At 33.7% G+C, this 15,676-nt stretch overlaps 1 protein-coding gene across 2 annotated transcripts in view; it reads right to left on the minus strand.

Moving 5' to 3' along the window:
* The window catches only part of PCLO (piccolo presynaptic cytomatrix protein), a 455,471-nt gene that overhangs the window by 2,606 nt on the left and 437,189 nt on the right, over window positions 1-15,676 (minus strand). For both annotated transcript variants that reach the window (XM_066354350.1, XM_066354349.1), the window contains 2 exons: window positions 2,362-2,496; window positions 1,803-1,948 (listed from right to left, as the gene is read on the minus strand). In XM_066354350.1, the coding sequence (XP_066210447.1) occupies window positions 1,803-1,948; window positions 2,362-2,496 (281 nt within the window). The remainder of the gene's footprint in view (window positions 1-1,802; window positions 1,949-2,361; window positions 2,497-15,676) is intronic.

Here is a 15,676-nt window from a genome sequence, read left to right on the forward strand (position 1 = left end):
ACAGTTTCTTGTCATGTGCAAGACTTTTACTAGTTACAATTCCAGGGAATTTCAGACTCAAATTTTTTTTTTCCTTTTAGAAAACAGTTGAAAGATAGAAAACATTAAGTAGAGCTAACTATTAACCCTCGACAATTCTCTCTCATTTCAGAATTCTCGTTGCTCTTGGTTAAAAATTTACTTTTATGATTCTGACTTCAAAATCTACATTTCTAGTTATGACTATCCTCTTTGGTCTCTGGTTTTGGTATTTCAAATGGCATTGTATATTTTCCCTTGGATTCTGCCTGTCTTATCAAATGTACCACATTTCAATAAATTTGTGATCTTTCTCAGTCTTTTCTCGAACTACTTTATTTCTGTAAATGAGACTTTTTTCACACAGACTCCGGTCTCCTTTAACTCTTTCACTCTAATGTAAGTTAATTCTCTCAATATACTTTTTGCTTTGTAATATCTCTTATATGTGTCTCTACTGCAGGATTTTATTTTAAGTGCCTGTACCATGGTCCTCTCTTCTCATATTTTTTTCATCTCTTACTTTCCTCCTCCTTTTTCCTCTTTTATTCTTTATCTCTTCATCTACCTAAGACACACTATGTACAAGCATTTGTATTAGGCTGTGGAACAAAGAATATTGAAAATCAGGCCCTGACCTAGAGAAGCTGATCATATACAAGCAATGACAGGGACATCTATAAATTATTGTACAAGGCAGATAGGGATTGGTTGTTTAATAAGATAAGCAAAATGTTATATAAGTAAGGTATGATGAATTACATCTAGGTTCATAAGTAAAGGGCTGAGTTTACATTAAAAGATGTAGAGTACTGTGATGGAGGAAGAGAGATTGAGAAGGGCTTATTGGAGGTGAGAAAAATATGAGTAAAGGATTGAAGGCTTAATATAGTTAAAAAGATTTTGCTGTGACTGAAATAGTGTCTGGAAAGGTATACAAGGAGATGAGATTAAATTAATACCATTAAAACTCACCTTAGAGGATTCGGAAGAGTCATTGATTGAGGGGCTTTAATGTAACCTGGCCAGTGTTTTAAAAAGACAGGCCAGCCGTCAGTATGGTGAAACGAATTAAAAGGGTAAGGCAGTTTTGGCAAGTAGGCCAAGTACAGCGCTGAAATGACTTGAGTAACAAAGATGAGAACCCAAAGGGGATTAGTGGCATCGAGTATGGAAATAATTTTCCATAAAATAAACGACAGGATAGAGAAGACTTGGTAGTGAATTGGATGGGGTGAGTGGGCTGTGGAATCGTAAAGGGCCCCTGGAAGATGTCTTTAAGAATTAATTTGGCCCTGGCCAGTTGGCTCAGTGATAGAGCTTCAGCTGGGCATGCAGGAGTCCTGGGTTCGATTCCCGGCCAGGGCACACAGAAGAAGCGCCCATCTGCTTCTCAACCCCTCCCCCTCTCCTTCCTCTCTGTCTCTCTCTTCCCCTCCTGCAGCCAAGGCTCCATTGGAGCAAGGTTGGCCCGGGCGCTGAGGATGGCTCTATGGCCTCTGCCTCAGGCACTAGAATGGCTCTGGTTGCAATAGAGCAATGCCCCAAATGGGCAGAGCATCGCCCCCTGGTGGGCATGCCAGGTGGATCCCAGTCGGGCACATGTGGGAGTCTGTCTGACTGCCTCCCTGTTTCCAACTTCAGAAAAAAACAAAAAAAGAATTCATTAACGTGTAATATGTAACATAAGAAATGATCCGTTTATAAATACTGAATAGTTGAATGGAAAAAAAATACTGTATGAATAAAAATGCTTAAATAGTAACTTTATCATACAGAATTACCTGAAGAGAATGTCCAGCAGGACTTAGGCTGAATCTAAAAGTTTCATTGAATGAAGGCTCTCGATCATGTCTACATACTCTTGTTTTTTTCTTGATCACTTTTTTTTGGGTAGAAATGTTCATCACATATATTTTCACATATAAATCTGAAAGTAAGAATTCATCTTGTTAAGTGTCCATTAGTCATACAATGTCCTATTGAAAGCATTATAATTGTATACTAAGAGCTCTCCTACAATTTATACAAAGCGGGCAGATTGTGTTCAATTCATTTCAGACAATATAAAGGGATTAAAAGATACACCAATTTTCTTAGCATTTTAAATTTGTTTTCTGGTTGTATAATAAATATATCACCAAGGTAATGAGTTCAGAAATCCAGCTAAAAGCTAGTAAAATATCAACTTATTTTATATAATAGGTATTAATTCTTATTTCACATTTTTTTGGATATGTTTGTACAGCTCAAATTTTAGTTCATGTTTTTCAAAATATTTAGTACCTATGCCTAAAGAATTCTTAGATATACCATATTGCTCATTATCATAAAATCAGATACCTGGTAAATGATCAGGAGATTTAAATTTGTAGGTGATATTTCTGCACTGCAGAATTTCAACTATTAGTTGTTCACCATCTGTCTTCATTTCCTTCTTCAATGCAATCTTGATTTCTCCCATTACCTGAGTTTTAACTGAAAAAATTTTAAAAAACTGTTAAGGAATATATAATATTTATTAAATATATAGTTGAATAATTCATTCATACAGTCATTCATTGAGTGTTTATCGAGTGCTAAATACCTTATTGCATCCTGTGGATACATAAATGAAAAAAAAGATCTAAGCCCTTAATGAATGAAAGGTCTCACGGGAGACTGAAAAATCATATGATCACAAAAAAGTATGTAAAGCATAATGATAAGCAAGTAAAAAGGGAGGTACAGTGGACATTCAAATAGATACATATTACTCAACTACAGATTTTTAGGCCAAAAGAGGTAATAGATGAGACTATAGGAAGACAGAAATACATTTAAAAAATGGGATTCTAATATAATTCATAAAAATTAATGTCATATGAAATACAAGAAGTTGTTTGCCAATAATTGCTCGTTACCAGACTTGTTCAAGAATGATACCACAACTAAATGTCATTGTGTGTTATTTCTCCTTCCTTTCTATTTTCTTTATAAAAGAAATAGGGAACAAAAAGACACTAATAAAAATGCACATGGGAAAATACAATGACTTATATAAATGAATCAGATGTATTTCTTTCCAATATTTATTGTGGATCTTTATATTATTAAAGAAGTTATGCATGGTAGGTCATATTATCGATTCATTAACCCTTTTCTCTATCTATTTATACATTCATTCAGGTATTCATTCACCAACAAAAATTTTATTTCCCACCCCACTCTGTGATAAGCACTCTGTTAAGAAGAATGGATCCAACAGTGAGCCAAAACACACATGCTTACTGGTTTTATGGTTTTTCTGTCTGTTGAAAAAACAATTCATTAATGAAATATTTTTATCAATAAATTGAAAATTAGAAAGAAAAGTTTATAAAGCACCAGAGCATGTTTCCAGGAGAGACTGAGGAAGTGCTGCTTGAATTGAAACCAGAAGGATAAGAAAGAATTAACAAAGTAAAATGGATGGTTTAAGGACATTCTAAAGAGAAGGAACATTGTGTTCACAAAAGTAATATCATGGGCCTGAGGAATTAAATAAATGTCCTTGTTATTATAACACATTGCTAAGTGGTGCCACATTAGGAATTTGGTTTTTACCTTTAAAACAGTAGAAATTTATTGAAAATCTTTAAAAATAAATATAGATCTCTTATTCTTAAACATATCGGTCTCAAGAACTCTTCATACTCTTAAAAATGGAGAGTGATCAAAGAAATTTTTTATGTGTGGATTATAGCTATCAATATCATAATTTAAAATTTTTAATTTAAATATAAAATGCATTTATTGATTTAGTTAAAATGACAATAATATATGCATAAATATTTAATAAAAAAATACCCATATTTTCCAAAATGAAAAAAAAATAGTGAGCAATGCTGTTTTATACTTTTTAAAATTTCATTAATTTTTTGATTAATAGAGGACTGCTGGATTCTCACACATTTTACTATATTAAATCTATTCAATACATTGTTTTAGTTAAAATAAAGTCTAGTCTCACAAATATATAGATGTATAGTTGGAAAGAGAGAAGTATTTTAATATCTTTAAATAATTTTGGACTATCTTTGATAATATATTAAAACTTCATAAGTGGTAGCTTCTTAAAGATTAATGGCTATGTGGAATCTCAAACTGTAACAATGCCCTTTTTGAACTATTACCGTAAACTGTATCAGTATATCTTGCACTTTTGAATGGGTCTTTTAACTATGATTGAATTGGTAACATCATATATTGTTCATTTTGGAAAATATCAATTCACTAAGTTATGCAGGTCTTCAAAATGTTGACATATTTCATACAATATTAAAAGCATATTTGTAAATATCATCATCAATATAATCAAAAAGTCTTTGAATACTGAGATGTTGTCAAGCTGAGGGAGGCAGACACAGGTTTTTTAAAATTCTATTTTTACTTAAGAGCTGACTTCTATCATTAACAACAATTGTCAATTGTTTCTTCAGAGTGACAAGTTCACTTTGGTAATTTTTGAGAATAGCAGAATTCATCTATCAGATATACTTTCAAGTAAAACTGATATTTCTTACAAAAAATTTTAAAAAGTTAGTTTAGCTTGCAACTCAAAAGGTTGAGCAAATATATTCCCTCAAGTCAACCGTCGTATTTTCGTATGCAGCAGAATTGCTTTCTATCTCCCATTTCATCACACAAAGTATCAGGAAGACATGTATTTAAGGGTCTAGGCTTATCAAAATTTTAACTTCTTAACCAGAAATATCCTTAAGTGCAACTGGCAATTTTTCCCCCTAGTAAGTGTATGATGGTAAAAAAAAAAATACTTAAATTAAATACAGTGACTGTTAGTACAGTTTGGTGCCATTGCCTTCATTTGTGCTAAAGTCATTAGAAGTTTTCTGATTTTGCATTATCAATAAAAATGTCAACACAATAAAAAAAAAGAATATCTTAGTCTGTCAAAAATAATAATAATTTTGACCTGATGGAGGCACTTAAACAATCTTAGAAAACGACAGGGGTTTCCAAGCCATGCTCTGAGAAGGACTATTAGATACTATAGCTGAGTAATCTTTGAGACGAAGCTAAACAAAAGAATTACATGCATAAATGTTAAAAAAAATTAAATTATAGCTTTAATTATTTTGATTTAATTTTGCCACACTTTGGGGATATACTTGTTTTGATGTATTTCTTTCTTGGATTAAATTTTTGGTTACATTGATTTAGATCTTTATATCTAGATGTACCTTGAAATGTGGAAAAAATAACTATCAATACCGTTATTTATTCTATACTCTTCCTTCTGCCAAAAAAGTAATATGAAGGTCCAAAAATAAACAAAGCTGTCCTTTATATGTTTTATAAATTGAAACATAAATCTTCAAGATATAGTTAAATTATAACAGTTCAGCACCCAATGATAATGGGTAGCTCACAGTACCTGGATATTAACTTTACTCTCAAGGAAATAAGGTACAAGTCAAGGATTTTAGGTACAGCTAAACTTTTTTTTTTTAGATTTTATTGATTTTTGAAGAGAGAGAAGAGGAAGAGTTAGAAAGAGCAGAGAGAAGTGGGAAGCATCTACTCATAGTAGTTGCTTCCTGTATGTGCCTTGACCAGGCAAGCCCAGGGATTCGAACCAGAGGCTTCAGTGTTCCAGGTTAACACTTCATCCACTGCACCACCACAGGTCAGGTTAAACTGTCTTTCAACTGTCAACTCTATAATTCTAAGCATAAAAGAACTCAGGAATACTGTATAAAGGTTGATTCTCTGAGAAATAATGAGAGAATGCATTTCATCAATCAAAAGAAATTTTTAAAAAGTAAAATAGCAGATAGGAAAATACAATAAATATAAGGTCTACCGGAAAGTTCTGTCCGTTTTTGAAATAAAACAAAATACAAATTTTTCTTACTGTCAATAAACTTTATTAAATAATATAATTGCCATTATTATTAATGATTTCTTGCCAGCATGAGGGCAATTTGTATATCTCATTTTTGAAAAATGTTTTATCTTTTGATGAGAAAAATTGAACCAGTGCTTGTTTGATATCTTCTTCATTTTTGAATTTTTTGCCCTTCAAAAAATTTTGTAAGGACAAAAACAAGTGATAGTTGGAGGGTGCTAAGTCCGGGGAATATGGTGGATGCGACAGACATGCTTCTGTAGCATTTCTTCCTTGTTGAAATTCGTAAAAATTACAGTGGTATAAATGAACTTTATCAGTACCCATGACTATGGGTACACTATGGCTTCACACATAAGGCTAACGTGAATCAACTTTTAGTTATTTTGCTACGTCAGTATGTATACATTAAGTGATAAAAATAGAGAGGCACACATGCACCAAATAAACATGTGCTTACATGTCAAAACTTGTTGTGATAGAAATGGACAGAACTTTCTGGTAGACTTTATATAACATGATATACACAATAATTTTAAAAAAACAAAATTCCAAGTTGCGATCAAACATATCTATCATATCAAAACACATGAATAGATTTAGTCTATTTAATAAAAAATTTCAGGACCTGGCCAGTTGGCTCAGTAGTAGAGCATTGGCCTGGCTTGCGGATTTCCCAGGTTCAATTCCTGGTCAGAGCACACAGGAGAAGTGCCTATCTGCTTCTCTACCCCTACCTGTCTCACTTCTCTCTCTCTCTTTTTTTTCCCCTCTTTTCTCTTCCTGCAACCATGGTTTGATTGGCGCAAGTTGGTCCAGGGCACTGAGGATGGCTCCATGGCCTCTGTTTCAGGTGATAAGAAGAGCTCGGTTGCTGAGCAATGGAGCAATGCCCCAGATGGGCAGAGCATCACCTCCTAGTGGGTTTGCTGGGTGGATCCCAGTTTGGGCTCATAGAGAAGTATCTTTCTGCCTCCATTCCTCTCACTGAATAAAAAAAAAGATTTTCAGACTGACTCAGAAAGCAAAGCTTAAGTCTATACTAAAATTAATTTGTTTCAAATAGACAAAAATACATAAATTATAAACATGTCAGGCATATGGAAATAATAAGAGAGTAGAGGTTGAGTTCTTATTATCAAACAATAGCATTCAGGGCAAAATGCAATAAACAAGACACAAAAAGGGCATTCTATAGTACTAATAATTCTATAGTATATATTCTATAATACTATAATTCTAAAAATACATAAATTATAATGATAATACAATGATTATGAATATCTATGCACCACTTAAAGCTGAAATACAAAACAAGATGTAAAGATGTAGAAGATGTAGGGCAGAATAAAGAAAACCATAGTAAAGACTTTAATACAATATTTGTAGCACAACACAGGCCATGTCATAAATAAGTCAAGTCAGAGGCCATATCAAAATAAAGCAGCCTCATGGATACCTACTAAACACTACACCTTGATAATAGAAAATACATCTTTTCTCAATTTTATGTGGAACATGCATTGAATTACAAAGTTGAATGTGTATGGAATCACAAAGAAGACATCATAATTTCTATTAAATGAAGCTATTGTAAACATTGTCTGATCACACACACACAAAGCCTTTTATTAAACCATTCTTGTGTGAATGGCAAAATACAATGAGAAAATACAAAGTTCTAAAAAATAGTGATAATGAAAATATTATGTATCAGAATCTATGAGTTATAGTAACGATAGAGGAAAACCAATAGCTTTAACACCTATATATATTACTTAAAGCAATGATCTGATGAAAATACATATCTATAAACACTCTATTAACAATTTTTAAAAAAATACAAATTATATAAACTTTCAACTTCAAAAGCTGGAAAAAAGAAAAAGTACAGCAAAGTAAAACAAAAGAAAGGAAAGAAAACAGAACAAGGAAAGTAATCATAATCAAAATGATAGACATTAAAATTAATGAAGTAGAGAATAGAAAAATAGTAGGAAAAAAAATGAGTCAAAATTTTGGTACTTGGAATGGTATCAACAAAATAGATAAAACCAAGGATGAATTTAGTCAATGACATGTGGCCTCAATATTATTATTTATTAATGACATGTGGCTTCTTAACCATGACACTATCTCTTCTTAATGATTTGGTATAAACATTTTAGTGTCATGAACAAACACTAAATTCTGTCAGCTTACATTTTGTGTTATATATATATATAAAACACATATATATATTTATGTGTGTGTGACAGAGACAGAGGGATACATAGGGACAGACAGACAGGAAGGAGAGATGAGAAGCATCAATTCTTCGTTGCAGCTCCTTAGTCTGCTTAGTTGCTCATTGATTGCTTTCTCATATGTACCTTGAGTGGAGGGCTATAGCAGAGTGAGTGACCCCTTGCTCAAGCCATTGACCTTGGGCTTCAAGCCAGCGACCTTTAGCTCATGCCAGCAACCATGGGGGGTCATGTCTGTAATCCCATGCTCAAGCCAGCAACCCCACACTCAAGGTAGTGAGCCAGTACTCAAGCCAGATAAGCCTACACTCAAGCCAGTGTTTCGAACCTGTGTCTTCTGCATCCCAGTCCGATGCTCTATCCACTGTGCCACTGCCTGATCAGGCTGTTTATATTTTTTGATAAAAGCTGAATATATGATGTGATGTATTTTTTTGAACTTGTGAGTATCTGGTTTTGGTTTCTTAATCATTTCAAATACAGTGGTTCCTCATCTGTCACAGGGGTTGGGTTCCAGAACCTCCACATGATAGGTGAAAATCTGTGAAGTGGCAACCTTATATTTATTTTATTATTTATATATATTTTAGGGCTTTATAAACCCTCCCCACACTCTTAATAAACCTTTCTCACACTGTTACTAACCTTTCCCACATTCTTATAAACACTTCCTATGTTCTTAAAAACTTTCTACACTCTTAAACCTACATAAAACCTGTGATATAGTGAAAAATCGGTGATACAAAATTAGATATATACTATTTAAAAATCAGCAATACAGTGAGACAGCAAAAAGGAAACCACAATATGGCGAGGGACGATTGTAAGTATATATAAACAAGACATTTAAATCAATCTGTTTTATTTTAAAGATCTTTACAGGTCTATATAAAGAATCTTCAATGTAAAAAATGAGAAAATAAGATAGATCTTAGAATCTCCTTTTTTTAATATCTAGAAAATGGAACGGAGGGAGTAAAAGAAAAGTGTTAACTAGTACCAACCAAACAAGAATAGGCTACAGTCTCTTGCCAGAAATCCTAAAAAAGTGATGTCTAGGAATGAAAAGGCAGATGGGTTCTGGGTAGGTACAGCTTAGCAGCAATTTTGACCACATTGTATGTCACAAATTCTTACCAAGAAAAGTATGACGCATTGCTCATACTTTGAGAATGATTACTACGTCCCCACCGCAGAGAAGAGAACGAGCAGTGAGAGCGGGAGCCCCAGAAAAGTCGCTTGGAAATCTTTCTTTCCTCCAAAGTCATAGAGAAGCAAATAGAACTACTGCTCCATCTCTCAAACCCTACCTGGGATGGGAGGATAAAAAAGGATTTTTAACATGGTAAGGAGGGAGTCAAGAAAAACTCCCAGTATTTGGAACAATTGTGAACAGAACTGAACACACCAAGGAGAATGATGAAATAAAACAGCAAGATAAATTTTTCAGGGAGAAATTCACTTTTACAGGTTATATTCCTTTTTTATCGGCCTTAAAACTCCCAACATGCATATGAAATTTATTGTTGTTTTCCACTTTCTTACTTGGGAAGAAAGGTGGGATTAGAAACTTGCTAATTAAAGTTCTCAAGTCATCACATTGCCTGCTTTTTTTCCAAAGGTTAAATTTACATACTTCACAGTGTGATACTTATGAAGTTCTTGATAAGTTTCTCCTGTCTGAAAAAATGTTCCAAGTTGTCCTTTAACATTATACCAAAAGAAGAAAGGGATATGCCTACTGGGTTGGTCTCAAAGACAGATGTATTAATTGTGAGTCATCACTATCAATCATGTTTGCCCTTTCTCATAGACTCAGAATGCCTGTTCCTCTGAGGCAGATGCAGTGCAGTGACAAACCTGTCCCGTCCACTGTCTATGCAAAGGCAAACAGAAGTTCCAGACCTGCTGAAGCTTTGAATAAAAGACAACACACTTAATAGGGAACACATGAGAATGGGTTGTAATTTTATTTAAAATAGACAGTAAATGAGCAGTAGAAATATGCTTTGACCAGTCTCCAGGCCTCTTAGTGTCCTGGTTGTATTAAAAAATAAACATGAATCCTATTCCAGAGAAGATACATATTTATTCTATAATACAGCACACTCTTACAATAGAATAGAAAGAAGAGGAGGAAGGGATGAGGAATATGGATGGCATAGTTAAAAAATGAAATGACAAGTCTGATCAGTTGGTGGTGCAGTGGATAGAGCATTGGACTGGGACACAGAGGACTCGGGTTTGAAACTCTGAGGTCGCCGGCTTGAATGTGGGCTCACTTGGCTTGAGTGCAGGCTCACGAGCTTCAACATGGGATCTATGGGATTATAGACATGACCCCATGGTCACTAGCTTGAGCCTAAGGTCTCTGGCTTGAGCCCAAAGTCACTGGCTTGAGCAAAGGGTCACTGGCTCAGATTGTAGCCCCCCCCCCACCTCTGGTCAAGGCACATATGAGAAAGCAATCAGTGAACAACTAAGATACCACAACAAAGAATTGATGCTTCTCATCTCCTTCCTGTCTGTCCCTATCTGTCCCGGTCTCTGTCTCTCTCTCTGTCTCTGTTAAAAAAATAAAATAAAATAAATAAATGAGATGACACAATAAAATAGGGCAAAATTTGGGATTACAAAGCTAAGATACAAATAATTCATTTTTTAAAATTATTAATTATTTATTTATTTTAGTGAGAGTGAGACAGGCAGACAGGCAGACAGGAAGGGAGAGAGATGAAAAACATCAATTTGTAGTTCCATCACTTCAATTGTTCTTTAATTGCTTCGCAAATGTGCCTCAACTGGCAGGCTCTGGCCAAACCAGTGACCCCTTGCCCAAGCCAATGACTTTTGGGCTGAAGCCAGTGACCATGAGGTCACGTCTATGATTTCATGCTCAAGCTGGTGACCCTGAGCTCAAGCTGGTGAGCCTGTGCTTAAGGTGTGATCTCAGGGTTTCAAACCTGGGTCCTCAGCATCCCAGGTCAATGCTCTATCCACTGCATCACCACTGGTCAGGTCAAATAATCCCATTTAAAACTGTTAATGAAGTAAAAACATCCTGAAACAAAATTTAAGTAAGAAAGAAATCAACATTATTGACATAAAGGAAAGAAAAGCTTAGGAAGATATAAAGAAGAATATAGAAAAGTTAGAGAACAATAATAGATACGGGGAGATGAAAAATATGATCCAATATAACTGATTGCTCAGAAAAAGTAAACTCAAGACAGTAGAAAATAGCATCTATTGAAAATATGATATTTCTCTGATATAACAGAAGAAAAAATTATAGATTAAAAGAGCAACCTATATTCCTGGAAATATTGGTAAGTTGATACACTGACATATCCCATTTAAACTACTTCAAGGATATGGAAAATATTCTTAAAGAATTCAGGGAAAGAAATAAGTCCCCTGACTTATTTTCAGGAAAAAAAAAAACAGAAAGCCTTTAAAAAATATTTAAAAGACTATGGCAGAGATTATAAAGGATATAGTAATAAGTAGAGGAAGAAAGGAAGGAAGAAAAGGAGGGTGGGAGGGAAGAAGGAACGGAGGAAGGGAGGGAAGGAGAAAGGGACGGAGGGAAGGAGGAAGGAAAAAATTTAAAGAAGAAATACAAGCAACCAATAAAATAATGAAAGGGAAAGTGGAAGAAAGTGGAAGAGTGCTGATTTCCTTTAAAAAGAGAATAAAATTCAAAATTAAAATATAATATTAAAAAATCATGATTGATCAACCTCTCCAATATTCAATCTAAGGCAACAATATCTTTGTTTTTAAACTTAGAGAGATCTTTGGTAAACTAATATGGCTGAAGTACAAAGTGGGCAAAAACAGGTTTACAGTGTGAGTATGCAAAAGTTTCTTCTTTTAAAAATTTTTTTTTATTAGTTTTAATTTATTGTGTTAACATGGATTCAAGTGTCCCACTGAATATAACACTTTCACCCACCCCCTTGTCCTCCATCACACCCCCTTTGCCCCTCTACTCCTAACTCCCTCCCTCCTTCTCTCTGAGAATTGCTGTCCTGCTATCTGTATCTCTGTGTTATGTATATATAATTTCACTAATCCCTTTACCTTCTCTGATTCCATCCCCTCCTCCCCCTTCCCTCTGACTGCTGTCCCTCTGCTCCCTGTGACCCTGCCTCTGCCTCTATTCCGTTCCTCAGTTCACTTTGTTCCTTAGATTCCACTTATAAGTGAGATCATGTGCTATTTGTCCTTCTCTGCTGGATTATTTCACCTAGAATAATAATCTCCATGTCCATTTTGTGTTTTTATTTATTATGAAATTTTTCCTATATGAACAACTGTAAACCTACTTTTACTAACCCTTGTATTTATTGAAATTAAACTGTTTCTTTTATTTTACTGTGATATATTCTCTTCATTAAATAAAAATAATATCATTTTTGACAAAGAGCATGAATAATTTAATTCCATTTAACAAAATTGTGTGTCTATCTCTTTAGCTAGCTAAAATGCTACAACTAAGATCATTATAAAACTGGCCTATTTTTATCTTTCACAGCTTCCTTTTGTATACTCTCTGATGCTAAATTCTCCAATAATATATGTAGTGCTCTTGCTACTTTTTGTTTTCTCAGAAAAAAATTGTATGTATATTTTATCTTAAAAAATGTGTGTATGCCATATCTATATGCACACATTTATACTCATACTTATATATATTTATATTTTCATATATAATTTATATTTTAGAAAGTAACATTTTAAGAAAACATTACAATTAGCAAAACAAAATCAATATCATACAACAAGAAATAAGGTTGGTATACTCCCCATTTTACAGATAGGAAAACAGTGATTTGGGTGTTCTAAGTAACTTGGTAAATTGTTATGTGGCCCAGTGAGGGCTCTGTTCTCTTATAAACACCTTATGTTTTCTTATGAATAATATTTTTAAAATACTATTCATTCATAGAGATATTCATTTATAAAAATATTACCAAAATAAAAGGATTTTCTGTGGGCTATGTTACTATTTTATTTTATCTACAAATAGGACCTTAGAAAGCAGAGAAGGCATAATAAGCAATTCTTTTAGGGTTTTAAAGAATAGCTGGAAGTTACTATCTACATATACACATTAGGTCCATTATGCAGGTTATTAATATTAAACAACAAAACAGCAATAAATACTGTCTTAAATATATGAGATTCTACATGGAATTGACTTAAACATACAAAGTGATTTAAAATGTTACTATTGATTAAGAAAATATTTCTTATTTACATTATTTGTTCAGTAACACTTAACTGGACATAGTATAAACTGAAGTCTACACTCAGAATGCTTAGAAATCTATTGCAACCTGGGAAAAAGGTTGCCAACGTACACCATTTTAGGCAAGAAATCTCTTTAGAAGTAGTAAATAAAATGTGGAAAAGAAGGAAAAAACAGTACTTAGTAAAAGGAATGTCTATGTAAGGAAGAAAGCAATGGAGTGAATAAAATTCTCTTTAACACATATTTTTTTGTATTTGCAAATAAATACTATGTATCAGTGCCGCAGGTTCCTGTGGCTAGCTAATGAACTGGTGTTAGGTAAGGGGTATATTTAGCCCTGATAGTCTATCACTTCATCATCTGCTATCTAGTGCTTATCACTCATTGCAAATCTAAGAAAAATCTAGTAAGAGATTAAGATGGATTTTCTTTCTTTCTTTTCTTTTTTTTTTTTTTTTTTGACAGAGAGAGAGTCAGAGAGAGGGATAGATAGGGACAGACAGACAGGACTGGAGAGAGATGAGAAGCATCAATCATCAGTTTTTCCTTGCAACACCTTAGTTGTTCATTGATTGCTTTCTCATATGTGCCTTGACTGTGGGCCTTCAGCAGACAGAGAACCCCTTGCTGGAGCCAACGAGCTTGGGTACAAGCTGGTGAGCTTTGCTCAAACCAGATGAGCCCGCGCTCAAGCTGGAGACCTCAGGGTCTCAAACCTGGGTCCTCCGCATCCCAGTCTGAAGCTCTATCCACTTTGCCACCGCCTGGTCAGGTAAGATGGATTTTCAAAATCAGGTATTCTGGCTTCTAGCCATGTGAGATGGCAGGCCACTCTTAAAGATCTCTGCTTTGCATTTCTTATCTTATAAAGTAAAAATATGTAATAAGATTATTTACAGACTTTTATGATATCTCTTTCAGCTTGATAGTATAATAAATTTTGAAACATATTCTGATATTATCTGAATATTATTTGGTTCTGGCCCTCCGCTAAACATCTTCTGTTCCAAGTCATTTTGTTGTTTACTCAGGGGTTTTAAACCCAGTCATTACAGAAAGTCTTAATCGTGTCCTAATACTGTCAGTAGACAAAGTAGTGAACCATATTCCCTTGTGTAGAAGGTATTCCCTTTCTTTCTCTTCCTTTTAATTGTTTCTATCAGTTTCAGATCTGAATAACTTTTTAAATGCTAGCATAATAAAAGTAAATTGTTAGCACATTGCCTGAAATAGTAATTATTCAATAAGCATAAATTCTATTTATTTCTCAGCATCTGATGTAATGGAAGATCATTTCTAGGAGTAATTGAGAGTTTACACCTAGTAAGCATATGTATACTACTAATTTAATTGTTCAATTTATTCAAGTAACAAAAAACAAATGAAAACTATTTCATTACATAAGTCAATACTTTTAAAATAGAAATTTCCAATGGGGAATAAGAAGAAAAGGTCTTTTTCTACATTGCTGAGCATATTACAGAAAGGAAATGAGCTCATTTTAATTTGTTCTATTCACTAATCTTTCTCTATAATTTCCAACCAGGCATATTAACCCTACCCTAGAATCTATAATAATTTTACTTTTTATGCTGAAATTATATCTTTTTTTTCCCCAAAAGTTCCAAGTAATGCTCAATAATTTGGCTGTGGCACTCAATAATTTTCTGTAATTAGTACTTTCCCTTTATTTACACTATGTCTTTGAGTAGGAAGGAAAGCTACTAGATCTTTTAATAAATCTGGCAATCTTATTTATATTAAATTTCATCTCCTAGTATATATACCATTGTTTGCCAGGGGCTTTATTGAATCCACTTATATGTGTTAACTTAATTCTCAGAACGTGTTTGCTGGGTGAAGGTTCTTAACTTGTATAGAGCACTTTACAGGTAGGACTAAATAGATTGAGTAAAGAATTAGTTTCTGAAGGTTAATCCTAATAATGTGATATTTGAAGGAGGAAGCACTAATGGAACTAGCCTTTTTCATTTTATAGTATATTAAATTCTATTCCTGGTACACTCACTATAAGATCTCAGGAAGTTGACTCTTGATAAATTAGCTTGCTCTTCCAATGAAATTGACCCCGTGCAGCTAGCTTTATTATAATTTTTATCTCTGTATCTCACAGATGACTATAAGTGCTTGGGTCCAGCACTTTTTACTAACACATACCATTAATAAAGAGTTAGAGAGTTCCTAAGGCATGATTTGTTAAATGCTTTGTGATCAGATATAAATAATTTCTTTACAGTATAA

Source organism: Saccopteryx leptura, chromosome 12 (genome assembly GCF_036850995.1).
Source record: "Saccopteryx leptura isolate mSacLep1 chromosome 12, mSacLep1_pri_phased_curated, whole genome shotgun sequence".
Taxonomy (NCBI): domain Eukaryota; kingdom Metazoa; phylum Chordata; class Mammalia; order Chiroptera; family Emballonuridae; genus Saccopteryx; species Saccopteryx leptura.